This window comes from Dromiciops gliroides, chromosome 4, assembly GCF_019393635.1.
Source record: "Dromiciops gliroides isolate mDroGli1 chromosome 4, mDroGli1.pri, whole genome shotgun sequence".
NCBI lineage: Eukaryota > Metazoa > Chordata > Mammalia > Microbiotheria > Microbiotheriidae > Dromiciops > Dromiciops gliroides.
This window is the reverse complement of record NC_057864.1, coordinates 95,499,891-95,518,934: the sequence shown is the minus strand read 5'-3', so window position 1 is coordinate 95,518,934 and position 19,044 is coordinate 95,499,891. Positions and strand designations below refer to the sequence as shown.

Genomic DNA, 19,044 nt, shown 5'->3' with positions numbered 1-19,044 from the left:
TTTTAAAACAATAAACAAAAAAATTTATTTAATATTTAGAGGGTATATAAGCAATGTGCCCTCCACAGGACTGAAAAGATAAGTTCTTGCTTCTCTTAGTTATGCTTTAGAAAGTCACACTGAAAGGCAATGTAATATGATGGAAAGCACCCAGGACTTGGAATGAGATCTGGATTACCGTCCAGGCTATTTAAGTTGTGAGTATCAAGGAAAGTCACCTAAGCACTGACTTTTATCTCATCTATAAAATGAAAATAATACTTGCACTATCAATGTCATAGTATTGTTAGGAATAAATATTGCTATGAGAAAGCTACATGACTAAGGTTCTCTTCCACATGTTGATTTTCAGCACAGGCACTGGGGCTCCAAGATATAATATGGCTGAACATCCTACAATAACACTGAAATTTCAATGCACTCTCCCTCACCACTTCCCACCTCCTTCTTTGTCCAAATAACTATAGAAAAAAAAACGAGCTAGAAATAACTCGAGTCTGTAATATGGTATATACCATAAGCTATAAAATTCCCATCCTCTGCAGGAAAGAGAGTTAACTATCTGGTATGCTAGGACATATACTGCATACTATTATGACATTATCATGGCAGTAAGGTGTTATAGTTCCCCTCTCTTTCCATATGGCACATGTGGCAGAATGTGCTACTGAGCTCTATAGCCCCAAGGCTTATCACTAGAATCCACTTATCATTTGAGAGAGAAACAGCAAAGGAGCAACTAGAAAGGGATGGAATACACTCAAAAAACATTTCTATATGATGAGGATCACATGGTGGTATAACGTCTCAAAATCTAACACAGTCTATGCCTTTTTCTAACAAGCTATGGCTCTTCTGTCCTAAAACAGGCAAGGATGTGGTGAGAAAAGTCTGGAACAAAAAAAAATTCTCTATGAGTCTGCTTCCTAGGGCTGAATGTGGCCCCACTTAGCTATCCATTACAAGTGTAGTATTGAATATTAGGTTTCAACAGTGTGACAAAGTAAATGTGAAAAATGAGCATTTTGACATTATTTAGAAAAAAGACTTTTGGAACAGTAATCAGTACACAATCTTACCATATTACTCTTTAATTTTTTATATTTTTATTTATATTAGGATATTGTATAGTTTTCAAGCCACTAAGAGAATCATTGTAGCATGTGTATTTAAAGCATTAACAAAATAAAAGTATTTCACAAGTCAGTGTTACAGTACTACTGAAATGAGGCACAGAATAATTATACATTTGTAGGTTATAAACATAATACATTCATTTTAAAGAATAAACAGTTAATGCAAATAACATTTTGGTTAAAATAAATATCATGGTAAATGTTAACAGCAACACCTACAGTATATGGATACTAGAAAGGTGTTTTGTAATAGATACTATTTAGAATGGTAAGGCATTCATGAAATGGTTTTTAATAATTTTTACTAAATTGACAATCATCACATACTATTGAGCACTTTATTTAAATAGGGGCATGCTTCATTCACCCTTTGTAAACTTTTGCATATGAAAAAAGTTACACCAAATTTTTATTCTCTGGGTAACTGTTACCACATCTAAGCGTTAGAATCAGATGTACCTTTCATTTTATTGCTTCTGAAATCAATTTAACTGCTTAGTTTAGTCAAAATAACAGTTTAATTTATACTGAAATAGAAAGAGAACATTTTGTAGGTGTTTAGAAAGTCAACCAACTCATAATCATCTTCATAATTTCTTTGAAATGATCCCTTTGAAAATTAAAATTTGACTTTTGACACAGTGGTTTCTTCAGAAAAATAATATGCACATTTAAGTCAAAATAATGATATGATCAATGAAACATATAGCTTCAACATATAAAGTGTGGTGAGGGTCTTCCTCAAGCCTTATTGTCTTCTCCCATATGGTCTTCTAGAAGATAGATATATCAAGAATGGCCAAATCTTTCTGTACAAGGCACAGTGGATAGTCAAGCTAATGAATTTTAGACCCATGTTTTTAAAAGACCACAGGAAGGGAAGAGCATCCTGTTCCAACAAGAGAACACTTCATCTCAATCACTTTTACTGCAACATTAAAATGAATATGACATCAATGGTCAACTAAAATGATTCAGTTCATAATTCTGCAGATAAATTTCTATGCTTGCTTAAAAATGTAGTCAGGGCAAAAGAAATAAAGTACATTTAGTTTCAAGGTAAAGGAAAGTAGTTTTTTCACATTAAAATTGATATAGCAGAACCCCAAATGTCATAGACTAATTTTGAGAACGATAAAATCATTTTATATCATGAATACTTTATGAATTTTGAAGTTGAAAAATTGATTGAAAACCTGTCTGTATATTCAAGGTTCAGATTTTCACATACTTGAAAGGCAAAGCATATTAAAAATGATGGGCAAGATTGTCCTCTAGTGTATATCCTTACTGTGCATGAAGCTTCTGTGTTAACAATACAATCTACTCCAATGTTTTACAGTAGCACTGTGTCTCTCTGTGATGACTAAACTTAACATTCTCTTTTGGCTCAAAAATTCTATTCAAGGCACTGGATACAACCAACAAATGCACATTAGACCAAAGACATACCAAAACAGTACTTAACTATAGGTGCTATATTTACACTCTGCAGATTTCTTTAAGCTATAAGAAGCTCTAAATTGGGTGTTCTCTTCATATGTGAAGGACAGAACACAGGACTTCTCTTGAATCTTCTCAACAAGAATGATGATCTCATAAAATTTGGGGTTGAAGTAATGAGCTACTTTTATAGCTTTAAATATATGCTAAAAGACTATATTTCAATATTCAAATAATTGAAGCTATTTGCATCAACATCCACAGGTGCATTACAAAAAATGTCTTTCTTCCTCTCCATCAAAACAAATAATCATCTATGCATACACAGTGACCAATATCTTAAAAAGTAAAAGAACATATACTGAACTTGCTATTCAATTCAAGAAAATTACTGATAAACTGAATGTACTTAAAAAGGGCATCATCAGCATGTACTCTGCACAATTGAAACAGTAAATGAGTAAAATGAACTTTTAAAAATATAAATAAGAAAGCAACTGTTGCAGAATATAAAAAATATTTCTGAAAGGGGACAGATCTTACACATCAGGAAATATAGGAATAAAAACATATGCTTACATTATAATGCACAGTAATATCTTGTCACTGGGTTTATGGATTAAATGTATTTAAATTGATAAAGGAATTCAAATATAGTACTGCAAAGTCATTCAAAGAAAAATGTTTTAAAATGTACAAACAACAATAAAAACACACAGAAAGCCTTGGGCAACGTGCAAATTTTAAAATGAGTATCACACCAGCCAAACAAATCCTTAACCATTTTTTATGGATTCATTTATACCATTTTAATAAAAGGAAAAGATAAAATATAAACTAATCAGTGTCTGACTCACATTTTCTCCCAAAACTTTCACATTTCAGAGCTATATTTTTAACACATAAGCTGAGAAATCACAAATGTTCAAATAGTTTTGTCTGCACTCAGAGAAGTTAATTTCAAAACTGCAATACATTAATAAGAACTAAAAGATACACCTCCAACTTTTAAAAATTATATAATTATTTAAAAGTTCACAATCATGTTTATCCATGAATGATGAAACAATAGATGAAACACATGCTTTAGAGATTTTGCCTCGGGTAATAAGCCTAATATGACATGTGCCAAGCTCCACCGTCAGTATTTTGGCACTTGATGTATATTTGAACACAATTTTATGAGCAGGAAAAATCAAAACTGTTTTGAAAACACTTAACCATTCCAAATTGTAAAGTTCTATTACTTGCCAAGTTCTAATACCAAAATTTCCTTATTCCCCAAGTGATTTTTGTAGAGGTAAGGGAAAATCTGAATTGGTACAAAATGAAACTGACATGAAAACTGGTTAAGGATTCAAAGCACATCAGTCAGCCATGAAAAACTATACTTAGCACACAGACAACAGAGGGGAGGTGTGATCTGCACAAAAATACTTGAACATTTTCTGGTTCTGTTCTTCATGATCTGCCGCATGTTTAGCTGCTTGCAGTACATGCATGCATCCGTTTAGCTACATCATAAACATAGGTTATATCTGGTCGCTTCTCTGGATCTGGGTTGATGCACATATTTACTAACTGTCGGAGCTGGAAAAGAAAACAATAAAAAAATCTTAAAATCAAAAACACATTAGACACCAGTACAAGAGTGGCGAGATGCTTATTGTGAGAAGCTATGTATGCTTACAGTTTTATTTGAAAAATGTGCTATGCCTAAAGGACAGACGTTTCATTAGGTATATAAAATTCTAAAATTTCATTCAATGGCATTTTACATTTATACAAGAAAAAATTACAAACATGGAAAGTGTGTATTTTTTTTTAAATGCAGACTAGATACCTCTACGAAAACTGATGTTATTTCTCAAAGAAATTTGATCCTTATGACACACTTTAGCTTTTCAAGTACCATGCTCTGCATTAAATACTTGCAAATACTGATTTGGTTTAAAAACTATACAAGAGGGGCAGCTAGATGGCACAGTGGATAGAGCACCAGCCCTGATGTCAGGAGGACCTGAATTCAAATCCAACCTCAGACACTTGACACTTACTGACTGTGTGACCCTGGGCAAGTCACTTAACCTCAATTGCCTCAAAAAACAAAAAACAAAACAAATAAGCAAAAACACTATACAAGAGGGGCAGCTAGGTGGCGCAGTGGATAGAGCACCGGCCCTGGAGTCAGGAGGACCTGAGTTCAAATCCAACCTCAGACACTTGACACTTACTAGCTGTGTGACCCCAGGCAAGTCACTTAACCCCAACTGCCTCATCCAAAACCAAAAACAACAACAAAAGCTAAACAAGACTTATTAGAACATATGACCTGTATAAGAGGAATGTTTATAAACTTAGAACCAAAAAGGAAACTCTATACAATTATTTTAAGTATGGAAAGGAAGGTAATATCAAACATTAATAAAACTAATAGAAAGTCAGTTGACAACTTTGGTACGACCTTGTTAAAGTTAATCAAAGAATTTTACAATTGGAAGGAACCCCAGCAGCTTGTACCCACACAAAAAAAATCGCCACTCTACCAAGCCAAAGTGATCATGCAGGCTTTGCCTGAAGACATCCAGTGAGGTCTCGGATAGCCCATAGTTCATTTTGGGTAGCTTCACTGTTAAAAAGCTTTCATGATATCAAAGTTAAATTTGCCTCTTTTTGTTTTCTTCTCCAGACTAAACATCATTAATTTTTTCAAACTTCCCCCCATCCCCTTCATGACTTGCCCAGGGTCACACAGCTAGTAAGTGTCAAGTGTCTGGGGTCAGATTTGAACTCAGGACCTCCTGAATCCAGGGCTGGTGCTTTATCCACTGTGCCACCTAGCTGCCCCTTTCAAACGGTTCTCTTATGGCACCAACTCAAGATCCTTCACCACACAAGTTGCTCTCCTCTGAATGCTCTTCATCATATCAATTTCTTTTCTTAGAACTCAATGCGATACTACAAATGTGGTTAGATGAGAGCTGAGCATCATTTCCTTATTCCTGTAAGCTATCTATCTTTCAGTACAGACCTCTTTCACTTTTATAAATTTTTTTTGGGGGGGGATGTCATGTCACACTGTTCACTCATATTGAATTTGTGGTCCATTATAATCCTCAGCATTTTTTCAAACAGTTCTTTAACCATGCATCCCCTATCTTGTGTTTGTGAATCTTATTTCTGAACCCAAACATAAGGGTATATTTCAATTCATTCCCCACAGAGAAGCGGTAAATTACATCTGTTTGTTTGTTTGTTTGTTTGTTTGTTTGTTTTCAGGGCAATGAGGGTTAAGTGACTTTCCCAGGGTCACAAAGCTAGTGTCAAGTGTCTGGGGTCAGATTTGAACTCAGGTTCTCTGGAATCCAGGGCTGGTGCTTTATCCACTGTGCAACCTAGCTGCCCCTTACCATCCATTACATCTGGAAAATAATCTATATTTCCTCAATGAATTCCCTCCTTCAATTCAATTTTTAATAAGAGATTAACAAAAATCTCATATGATAGGCATCCAGATAAAAATAAAAGACAAAAAGAGAACTTTATACATTGAAGACATCATAATTGTGTTCTTATGCTCTTCCTGTTATGGGAATCATTGTATTAGAAATTAAATGTTTTTGATATTTCAGTAACTAAATTCTATGTCTGGTGTCCAAGAATGACCTACTTTATATTTAATTCTCCTCTAAAGTAAATATAGGAGTCCTTAGTTTGTAAAAATGCTGTGTTCCAAAAGGTTGAACATAAGCCAGTTATTTGAAACCTGGAGTATAAATTCACATAAAAACAAAGTTACATTTGGTGGCTAGGTTCTCTGGCTAGGCCACAAAAGGCCTCTTTTTACCATAATCTATAACTGAGATGAGATAAATCTGGCAGTTATTCCTATATATTAAGTCAGAGTTCCGATGTTGAAGGTAACTACGAATTGTAGAACTCAGTGAATGACGGTTTTAAGTCAAAGACAGGAGAGAGGGGAGTCTGAACAGGAAGGGCAAAGGCCAAGGAGAAACACTGAAATAAATACCTGCAGGAGTAAATAAATAACAGAAAGGACTACTCAATGAGCTGAGTAGGGACACTAAGACAGGTGCAATCTCAGATACAATAATTATGAGTTCCTTGAATGGTTTCCTTGTGAATTAGTGCCTTTTTGTGGGTAGCTAAGGGCCTTCCAGTCAGCACCGTATCATGCTAAGGCAGGTTGCTATGAAATGAGGATATTTGTTCAAATAATGATTATTCACTTCAAGGTTTACAAAGTACCTTTCTCATTAAAATCTTATGCAGCAGGGAAATATAAAGAAAAACATCAAAATATTGGACGTGCAAATGAGTGGCATGAGATGCCTGGGAAGGAGGTGAAAAACACCAAGTGAAATTGAATACAGGAGTATGTGTCTGCAGAGTCCCCTGCCTAAGTTTTTGATGGACTGGCTGGCTTCTGAGAACCCTTCCATCTTGAAGAGCTATAATCTACTCCAAGCCTCCTTTTCATGAGGATGCTGAAGCTCAGAGATTAGAAATTAAATAACCTGTTTAAGAAGATGGAGGAGAAAAGCATACTCTCCCTTGAGGTGGGAGAAAGGAGGAATTGGAGGAGATATTTTAGGATAGACAGTGGAAGCTGTTTGAGATAACTTTAGTAGTTTGGCTTCAACATGTAAGTGAGGGAAAGAAGAGGGAAAAAGAAGTTCTTAAGGGTGAATTTTGCCTGGAGAGGGAAGAATAATTTGGGACATTTTGCACTTGGATATTTATAACTGAGTTCAAGTATGGGCTCAGACACTTACTAGCTCTGTGACTTTGGGCAAGTCACTTAACCTCTCTTTGCCTTAATCCACTGGAGAAGGAAATGACAAACCACTCCAGTATCCTGGTCAAGAAAACCACATACAAGGTCACAAAGAGTCAGATACTACTGAAAGACTGAACCACAAATGTAGAACTTTATAATTTGAGTAATGCTCTGTGGAATCAGTATGGGGTATTTGATCTGGTCAGTTGTATCTGGAAGTTTCCTAAAGTGCTAGAGAGGAATGCTTCTCTCAGGGATAAGTAGGCTGTGATAGGCAGGGCATTTTCTCTGGCATTTCTGGATCTCTCTCCTGCTTCCACTACTGACTTCCCTGGCTTCCTTTAAATCTGAACTAAAACCCCACATTCTAGAGGAAACATTTTCAAATATCTCTTCATTCTAGTGCTTTCCCTCTGTTAAGGATTTCCTAGTTATCCTATATAGACACTTGCTTTCTTTGCATGTTGTCTCCCCCATTAGACTGTAAGCTCCATCAGGGCAAAGACTGTCTTTTCTTTCACTCTTTTTTTGTATCCCCAGAGCTTAATACAGTGCCTGGCATACAGTAGGCATTTAATAAATGTTTATTCATTGATTGTTATCGGTTATACTAAATAAATGAACAGAAATTATTTTAAATGCTCATCAGTGCTAATTTTAAATTTTCTCTTTGTTTTATTGTGTCCACATAAAGCAAATATTTTCTTTCCAAAAATCCAATTTAAAATAATATAAAAGAGTACCGCACAGAATACAAGGAACATAAATCTGTTCCTGAAAGCAGTGTGTAAAATGAATTTTGTAAATGCACCAAAGGAGTTTTGCTACTCCTCTAAGCCCAGGATGAAGTCATAGAAAGTAAGGGGAAGATAATAAAATGTTACTTTTTAATAAGCTGAGTGCAAAGTGTCTATATCTTGTATTCCTTAAGAAATATGAAAAAGTTTCCTTGACTGAAATGGAAGGGAGAGCAGCCAATTTGCCAGTATTGTCAAAGATTGGCCTCATCCCTGGTGGCTTTTAAATAGTTAGCTTGCCAACTCTGCCATGAATTGAGGTGGGAATCAACAATTCGGGAAGGAACTAACTTTGCGGTATGTGACCCCTGCTCCTTCACCAGAGGGAAGCAGGAAGGGGTAAGGGATTTCCCTCTCTTTCTTCTTTCCCAAGTCATAGAACTTTTCAGTGAAGCTAGTGGACCAAAAGGAGACACCCTATCCAGAAGGGAGCAGAGAGAAATGGCTAATGAAGTAAGAGCAGAAAAAGTTTCTGGGGACGTGAAAATGGAAAAGGGAGCTATACAAATTCAAGAGAGAACTAGCACTTCTGGTAGTCAAAAGCTGAACTGAGGGAAAGAACAATTTAGGGAGACTAACTAGGCAACATGCCCAGCAGAGATGCTAGATGCTACAGATACAGAGGGAGAAGTATGGGGATCACACATGATAAGCAAGGCCAAAAATAAACGTGCATTTTAGATGTACTTTTCTTAAAACATTGAAATTTAAAAAAAACTAAAAAGTATCTGTGTAACACTGGACAAAAATGACTTCATAAAATAGAACATCTTCTTTGATACCAATTTAATGCTTTTAAGATATTAATATGCTTCTTCAAAATAAATGCATGCTACAATATAAATCTGTCAAAAGTAAAAAAAAAAAAATCTCATGATCTCTATGTCCCCCTCCCCCAAACAGTCATATAATATACATTACTTACATATTTTTTTAAAAGTTCATTTTGTCAAACACAGGTGACAATGAACTGCAGAATACCACTGCATAATCAAATAATACATTGAAATAATTATTATTTGAAAATCCCGACAGACTATTTTTAAGGATATTAAATCTGAACAAAAGAGATAGTTTATGAAATCAGAAGAAATTTGGAAATCCAGAAAGGAAACTTAAAAAAAAAGTGTTCCAAAGTTAAGACAAAATAAAACTTCTAATGCCCAGTATATAGATCTATTTATATACAAATTATAAAACAGAAAGATAATTTCCTAAGAATTTCTCTATTCAAAGTAGAGGGAAATGTTCATGCATTTTTGTCAAGAGACATCAATTCTGATATTAATAATAATCAGTGGGATTGTATTAAATACACTAAAAGAAAAAGAATACTATAAGTCCTTGCCAAGGTAATAAATTATTATCTATCAATTTCAGTCTTGTCCAGATAATAACAATAAAGCTTTTTGTGTAATATGACTTCGGGTCACTGTACATTTCTCAATAGAATACTAAAAAGTGGCGTTATTGGTACTGTTCTTTCCCACTCCCACCTAATCCCTCTGAGACCAATTATGTTATGTCAGCCTCCCAGATAGTCCCAATTTCCATCTACCCAAAGACAAATATTTTAGTGCTCCAAAGTGGGTGTTAACACCCCTTTTGCTTTGAATATATACAGAAAATCATTTGATATTGTCAACTTGTATTGGCAGTACACTACTGACTGACCAACAGAGAAACAACTAATATTACAAAGACATATAATATTTATATTTCATAAGAATTTAGATAATTCCATGCCATTTGAAAACTCTGGAAGACCTGCAGGACAAGTTAGAAGGTTCTGCATGATCCCATATGACAGCTAAAACAGGGCACCAATTTGGATTCATTTCTTAAAGAAGAAAGTCTCCAGGGCCACTTCAGAAGGATATGTGAACAGAGACCCTACTTAACTATGCTTTTTAAAGCAAAAATAGGTCTTTCAGAGATCTTTAGAGATTTAATTCAACATGGCAGATTTCAATAATGTGGTCAATCTATGCTACAAAGGATAAGAGTTCATATACATAAAAAACAATTTTTAGGGAAAATTTTTGAAAAATTTAAATGTATTTAAAAATATCAAATGTTAAAAATAATAGTAACATGTGAATAAGGGCTCAGCTACATAGCAGGTACAGTACACTATTGTATATTTTTACCTTTCCAGCGTTCAAAATATTCTCATTTCAGTTAATATTTCCACATCTAAGTTCAATTATGATAAAACTATAGATATATAGGTCTACCTCTAAAATATGTGGAGGCTATGATTAACATACATATTTAAACATTCTACAGAGAATCTCTTGGGAAGAATCCATAAATGGCAATTAACATGGTAGGGTTTAATTTCAATTACTCCTGTGAATACATGCACACACATGTTATTAAGCTGTTATTCAGTTAAGTGCAAAAAAAGGAATATGGCGAATCTTCAGATGAAATATAATTTTTAAAATTTTGTTTAATTCCATTTAAAAATAAACAAAAATATACGAGACATTTTTTTCCTTTTTTTTACTCTCCTTTCCATAACAGAATTCTTTGATATGAGATAAAACAAAGGTCAGGTGCCTTTTAAATTCTTCAGTCTTTCTTTAAAAAAACAAAAACAAAAACTTGTTCATACCTTGGGAGTAGGGGACATACACATATATCTATACCTATGTATGTATGAACATATAGATATATACAAATGTAAGTATATGTATGTAGTCTTGCTTATGAAAACTGTATAAGCATGCTACATTTTTTTAATGAACCTGAAGTATGCCTTACTTTAAAATTTTATTTTCCAACTTCACTGTGGTCATTTGGATATAAGAGTATTAGAAAAACTTTACATTTAAAAATAGTTAATAGGTCTATATCCAGAAGTAATTTTAGAGATCATTCAGTCCAAATAACTCATTTCACAGATAAGGAAACTGAAGCCCTGAGAAGTTAAATGAGTTGTCCAGTTTCATTCAGCTAGTTAATGGTGGAAAAACAGCATGATGTAGCAGAGAGTACTGTCCTCAGAACAGCATTCCTGCCTCTGACATTTACTCACTCTTTGACCTTGGGCAAGTCATTAACTTCCTTTGTATGCCCAGTAATTTTCTAAGGCACTAAGTTACAGAGCAGTTGCTGATTTACATTGGTAGAGATTTTCTTTACCTGGAAACTCTCTAGATGGAAGAAATCACACATTGGGGCCTAAAAAAATAGTAAATGGTTAAGAAACCAAATCCCCTTATGGCCATTTTTTTTTAGACTGAAAGGTTTTTAATATGCTTCCACAATAGGGAATCAGAAGTTTTTTATTGTTGTTCAGTCATATCTGACTCTTTGTGACCCATTTGAGGTATTCTTGGCAAAAATACCTTAATGGTTTGCCATTTCTTTATCCAGGTCATTTTATAGATGAGGAAGTGAGGCAAGCAGGGTTAAGTGACTTGTCCAGAGTCACACAGCTAATAAGTGTCTGATGCTGTATTTGAACTCAGGAAAAGGAGTCCTCCAAGCCCAGTACTCCAGCAACTCAGTTTAACAAACATTACTCATAAGGCATTTGCTCTACATGTTATGGATACAAAATCAAAACCATAAAACACTCCTTAATTTCAAGTAGCTTACATTCTATTTCCCTTCCTCCAAAGTATCTATTAAATGAAGAAATTTATTCTACTATAGAAAATAGCATGTCTTGTGTATGTGCAGTCAGATGCATATTATTTTAATATACTTTGCAATTTCCTTATTCTTTTATTTACTGAAATTCCTGAAAGATATATTAGAAACTAAAAATTCTAGGTGGTATATTATTCTTATTCTATGACTGTGATTATTTTTCCCCTGTGTGATATACTTCTGGTGAAGTGATTATGAGATCAGATTCAGCTTTGGGAAGCACCTTAGGGTTCTCTAGTCCAGTCTCTAAATTTTGTAGTTAAGAGAACTGAAGACCAAGAAAAGTTCAGTGATTTCCTCAAGTTCATACTGTGGCTGAGGCAGGATCTGAACCGAGGTCTGATTCTATAGCCAGTAGCTCCTTCCCCTGTGCCACATTATTTTGCCAAATTAATGCAGCTTCTACTAAAGCATCCACACCGAACAAACTACAAAGGAAAATGCTTTACAGAATTGAATAAAATCATTACAAAATTCAAAATAAAGTGTCTAGAACCTCAAGGGAAATAATAAAAAAAAGTAGGGATAAAGATGACCTATCATTATCAGATCTTAATGAAATTATAAAGTAGAACTCACAAAAACTTTGGGATAGCATTTTTAAAAGTATTTCAATGGAATGGACCAGATAAATAAGACCCAGAAGCAATCACACATGGAAACCCAGGATTTGATAAACCCAAGAACACAAATTACTGGGGAAGGACTTGTTATCTGGCAAGAATTTCTATGGAAAACTAAAAGTTGGTACAGCAAAAAAGTTTTAGACCAGCAACTGATACATGCCACAATAAGCTCCGAATGGACATGCAAGGTAAGAACATGGCTTTTTTTTTAAAAGAAAGAAAAAAAGAGAATAGATAACAATTAATAGCGAATTCTTAATCAAACAAGAGACAAAAAGTGTCATAAAATGGTAAATGACAGAACTTTAAGAGACGCAGAATAGTGGAGACACTTGGCCTTGAAGCCAGGAAAACCTGGGGACAGGTTGTGACCCTGACATATAACGGATACTGACACACACTGGTTGAGTGACCTTAGAAAAGTCACATAAGCTCTCAGTGCTCCAGGAAACTTTCTAAGCCTAAAAGTTGCAGAGAAGTTAACAACCTGCAATGGGAGAGGGAGTTCCCTTACCACTAAAATCACAGATTCAGTCTCTATCGCTAGTCTATAGAATTTTAATCATATAAAAGTATTTACCAACAAATCAGTGAAGACAGAATTAGAAAAGCTATTGAATGGGAAAATAAATCTTTGTACCATCTATCTCTGATGAAGTGCTGATAATTAAAATATACGGAAAGTCAAAAGAAATATATAAGACCATGACTAATAGTTAAGTGGTCAAAGAATAGAAACATTTCAAAAGAAAATTGCAAACTAACAGCAATCATATGGGGAAAAACCTCCAATTACTAATAATAAGAGAAATAAAAATTCAAACTCATTTCATCCCACATAATTTAAGCTGGAAAAAATAATAAAAAATGGAAATAGTTGATTTTCCAGGAGCTATGGGAAGATAGGGATACACTCTTGGCCAGAACTATGAAACAAATCAACCATTCTAGAAAACTATTTGAAGTTAAATGAGAAAAATTACTAAACTGTTCATATCTTTTGCTCCACATTATAACTGCTACGTATATATCCCAAAGAAGACAAAGACAAAAGGAAAAAGTTCCACAAATACCAAAACACTCACAGTAGCACTTTTTCATTGGTAGCAAAAGCCTGGAAATGAAGTGAATGCCCATTGAGGAAAGGCAAAAAAACTGTGGCATATGAACACAGTGAATTTTATTATGCTATAAAAATAATGAATGACAGATTCAGAGACACATAACTGAAAATATTTGTATGTACTGATGCAGAGAAGAGAAAGCAAAACTAAGAGAAGTATGTATGTATGTATATATATAAACATATATAGAGAGAAAATGAGAAAGAGAACATTATACATATAGAAAAGAGAAATTATTTCATAATAGTGTAATGGCCAATTGTGATAACAGAGAGATGATAATGAAACTTATGTCTTTCTTCTTGTTAAAAGTAATAGGCTACTCTGACACTGGGAAGGGAGAAGGGAAGGGGATAAGTATTTATATAGTGCCTACTATGTGCCGGGCACCTTGCTAAGCTGTTTACAGTATTATCTCATTTGAACCTCACAACAAACCTGTGAGGGAGGTGCTTGTTATTATGCTTATTTCATGGTTAAGAAAACTGAGGCAAATGGTCCAGGGTCACTCAGCTAGCAAGTGCCTGAGGCCAGAATTGAACTCAGGTCTTCTTGACTTCAGGACTAAGAGTATATCCACTGCACCACTAGGAACCTCTGATGACACATCTCTGTTCATCTGTCATTTTATTTTGCTTAACTATTTCTCTTTGTTAGAGATAGTTCAATAGGGGTCATTAGGAAGTGAGAGTGATATATATGAACACATATATATTATATATATACACATAATAATATAATTTTTAAAGTTATTAGCAGCTAAATCATATTATCATCTCATAAGTGAGGTGATCTTTGCTAATACACTGAGTACACAGGAACAAACTAAAAGGAGAAAAATTGAGAAATGTCAACCGTAAGGGTAGCAAATCATAAAAAAGTTTATTTGAAAATCACTTTTAGAAACAACTACAGAATGTATGTATCGGTGGAAAGATCACTTGACAGCGACTTCATCTGTAATCTTTGCAATGACACAAACTTGTCGCTATGGGCAACTTGTTTCCATATACTTCTCAGTATCTGTTTCTTCACTTGCAAAAAGTGGCTAACACCACCTATATTTTCTCTGAAACACTGATAACATGAGATAAGACAATTGCAATATAAATGGTTTGAAAAATAAAACGCATTAAATAAATACAAATTTAATCAGAAGCAAGCCATGAAAAATAAATTTGTTGACCACGAGAAATTCTATATATCTACTTAATCAATTTAATTCAATTTTAAAAGTTAGGCCAAAGTTGTCAAAGTTTACTTGTTTTTCAATTACTACTATATTCTGAAAAACTGCTGACAAAGATTTTTAAAAAACATTTCTTTGGGATGCAAATTAAGTTGTTTTATTTATATTATAATTACTGATCTCTTTTATTTTCATTGTCTTTCTCTAAAGAGCATGATTACTATAGGACACACTCAGGTTTTGTACAAGACAATATTCTGTACAGGATTTAAGAAAAAGTATAGTATACGTATATAGACTGGTTTAGTCTCCACAGCTGAGTCAAAGAACATGCTGGTCTTTTGCATAATTTGCATCAGATTTTATTTTAAATACTTAGGGAATTCAAAGATTTTCACTATATAGTATAAAACTAAAAAGGCTGCTGATTTTTCCTGCTCAAATGAAATTAAAGACCTTGCAGGGAAGGTACTACATCAACAAGTCATATCAATAAAAACACAAACAAACTTTTCTCCTAATTAACTTCAAGAAAGCACTTACTACGTACGTGTAAGGTCTTTGCTAGGTCTTCAGGATGCAAAAATGAAAAAATGATAAAGAGTTCTTAATTCCTACTTTTAGCTGCTCATCTCCCTAAAAGCAACTATTGTTACTGAAAAGTAGATAATTACTAGAAGGTAGAAGTACTGGGGCATATCCTAAATAAAAGCAACTTACTGTGTTCACAGAAATGTTTTAGGTGACATATCAGTATTGATAATCCCCAAACAAACAATAATATAAATAGTATAAGTGTAAAAGAGTGGCAGTATGAAGGTGGTGAGTCAGGAGCTGTCCTTGAAGAGTACTGAAGGACTGGGTTCATAGACCATATCTGAGAATTATTAGTGATATGACCACGGGCAATATATGCTTTAATAATTTTAAAGCACACTATAAAAATCAACTGTTATGATGACAATGATGGAATACTTGTGCTATTACGTGACTGAAATACAGAGGGACATGATTAAAATGCAGTAATAATGTCACTGTAAAACATCATTGGTCAGAGGAAAAAATGCTTTTCTAAGTTTTTGAATATTTATTTTAAGATTAAACTTTTTGAGGCCTTAGACATTAGCTATCTGAAAGAAAGTAACTTTTTAAAAAGTCAATGTTATAAAAGTTAATTTGCTTTTCGGAAATGAGTGTATCTAAAGAATTTGAAAATAAACACTATTTTTCTTTGTGATTATGATACAATTTGAAGTATTAAGCCCAAATAAAGATTAAATTTCTGTAGATAAAGACATATTGGTTCTAACAAGTCCTCAAAGATAATCAAAGTAATAATACTTTAAGCTCACTTTTAAATTAAATCACTAAGCTTTACTTTTTTCTTTTAGAAAAAAATGGGGCTAATACTTCTGAGCAAATTAATAATAATTTTGTGAAGATATGCAATTACAGGCAAAGTATAGCAGAAATATAAAATTCTCCATGAAATGTTTCTATGATTTTAGTCAATTTAAAGCAACCATAAAAATATAAAACTTCATCTCAATTAATCTGAATTGTTGAATAATTAATCAAATATTTATTAAGCATATATTATGTACAAGGCACTGAGCTTGGTGCTAGGTTACAAAGATGAGAGATACTGTTCCTGACATCTTTAGAAACTTACAATTCAATGAGTAGAGGAGGGAAATGGATATATTTATGCAAATTAAGCATAACAGAGAGGAGAATGAAATGGGGTGAGAGAGAGCCAAACAAAGTGCACTAAGAAAATTTGCAGAAGGAAAAAAATGTTTCTGACTAGTGGAATGAGGGAAGGATTCATGGAGGTGATATCTGATTGGAGATGTAAGAAGCATTTGACAACAGGCAAAGATGAAGAAAGAATACATTCCTCTCATGTTACAATACTATAATCTACTTCTTCAAAAGGGAATACACTGAAAAATGGATTGCCAATACTTTCTGAAGCAAATTTCAGCCTCTTCTTGTAAAGATCTATGGTTTATTATTACTCCTCTCCATTTAATCTCTTCCAGTCCTCAAACTTGAACCATTCTATTTACTCATACCAAGTTCACTTCCTGATGGGCCCTTTCATTCCAATTTTCTACTTCTTTCTACTTTCACTGGCAATCTCCATACTCTTGAACATACTTCTTCAAGCCCCAAGGCTGAAACAGAATTATTAAAGGCAACCAAAGAAATCTAAAAATTCATCTTTTAAAAAAAATACTATGCAATTTACTTAGCCAAATTTGGGACATAGGGGGGCAAGAGTGGTTTAAAATGTTATTGAGAAACACTCGATTTTTGTTTTTTTTCAATACATAGCCACTGGATGTTTCATGTATGAAGATGCTTCATTCTGGAGGATCTAAGAAAATAATTTTATTGTTGTTACCTTCTTTACCTTTACCTTCTGCTCTTCACTAGCCAGTATCTAATAATGTCAATTTCAAGATTGCTTGCATGACTAAATTCAAATTAAACTAGGAGGTAACAGAGGTTAAAAAATTTTTTCTCTCTGACCTAGCAATAGGAGAATTTTTTTAAAAAAGTAGAACAATCCCCAGTCTCATAGCCCACCATTCTTGGGGAAAGAAAGAATTCTATTCTCTAAGAATGATAGTTTAAAGGCATCTTTAAAAAGTGTAAAGTGGGAATTTTCTAACATTTTAAATAAGGAGTTATCATTTAAAATAATTAATTATATAAGAGGATTGTCATATGCATACGTGAAAAATGTCACTATGTATTTTTAAAACTAAAGATCTGACATATCAGTTAATTATCTATAAAATCTTTGCTCATTTTCATTTGTACAACTATATATTTTAAAATGTAATGTTGCTAAAAACAAAAGAAACAAACAGGAATTTTATATTTGAGAGTCTTCAAAACAGTGATAACTATGTAAAAAAATATTTGGGGGCTTCTAACTTTTAAAGCTGTCTGTCACTAGGCTATTAATAATTCAGATTATCCACATTAAATTATTTCCAATTCAAGTAGTATCTATACTTTGATATTTGTTGCTTATTCTCTGTCATGTTTCAAATGCAGATAGACTACTTCAAATCCAATTTGGGTGGCAGATCTTTATTAAAGTCAATTTTATAAGCACATATTATACTACATCTATACTAACTGGGAAAAATTTGTAGAAAACTACTTTGTAGAAAATTGCTCATAAACTACATTTTTCAAATATTACATAGTTTTCTTGAGCATTGGGACTACTGATTTACAGAGAGTGATGGTACACAGTGAATTTATTCTTTGAGTTCATTCTGAAAGATCATTATTTGGGCTCACTACTGAATGTCTGACTTTACCATTTACCAACTTAACAGTACCAAACTGAAGACAGTTTTATAAACTGACGACTGCAAACAAAATGCTTAGGATATTATTCTAATAACTCAGCACTAGTTCTATTTGGTTCTTTGCTAACTATAATCTTGAATGATTTTTAAAAATTCTAAAGATAAAACTATAATTGTTCATATTTAAAGAAAGGAAGAAACATTTATATTCTTATATGAAAAACACACATATGTATATGTATGTATTTCAAAGTGCTCCTTCATCCTGGAAACTGATTTGCAAATCTAAATGAATGAAAGGAACATTATCACATAGCCTGCAATATTTTATATATGTCACTTCTTATATATATATAATATTTTGTATATGTAGCTAGAAATATGATACATTTTCTTTTAACTAAGCATAAAAACTGATTTATCCAATATGGGTGATCACACTGTCATTCTGGAAGAACAAAATAAAACATGTTTTGCTTTGTATCTTTTTTCCCCCCAAACTGGAAACTATATAGAGTGAAGTAAAAAGTGGAATCTATTTCCCTTTCCTAACTCTAAGACCTTCTATCTGGGCCAGACTTTGATATTTGCCCCTTGGCTGAGAATCCGTATATCCAACTTCACACTTAGCTCCAGTGAAGTAGCCCTGCAGGCAGGCCGACTTCAACGAACCACTAGTGGTATCATCATTAAAATCCTGCTGAAGGTCACCATGGTAACCGCCTGCTGAGGCTTCACTGCTGCACTCGGCATCTCCTAATCAGCTACCATGTGAAATGCAAATTCAGACAGTCTGAAAATTAGTCAAGAAGAATAGGGGATGAGGATGCAGATATGTGAAATATTCATGGGCTTCATGGAAAAAAGAAGACAGCATGAATGACACAACAAAGAACGGCCCCTGACATTCTCGCTATCATTCTGCATTAT

General features: G+C 33.6%; 1 protein-coding gene across 1 annotated transcript in view; it reads right to left on the bottom strand.

Moving 5' to 3' along the window:
* Positions 1 to 728: 728 nt before the first annotated feature.
* NEK7 (NIMA related kinase 7) overlaps positions 729 to 19,044 on the bottom strand; it is a 180,834-nt gene continuing 162,518 nt past the window's right edge. Inside the window, 1 exon segment of the mRNA XM_043962734.1 lies at positions 729 to 4,169. Coding sequence (XP_043818669.1) covers positions 4,059 to 4,169 — 111 coding nt within the window. The 3' untranslated portion in view covers positions 729 to 4,058.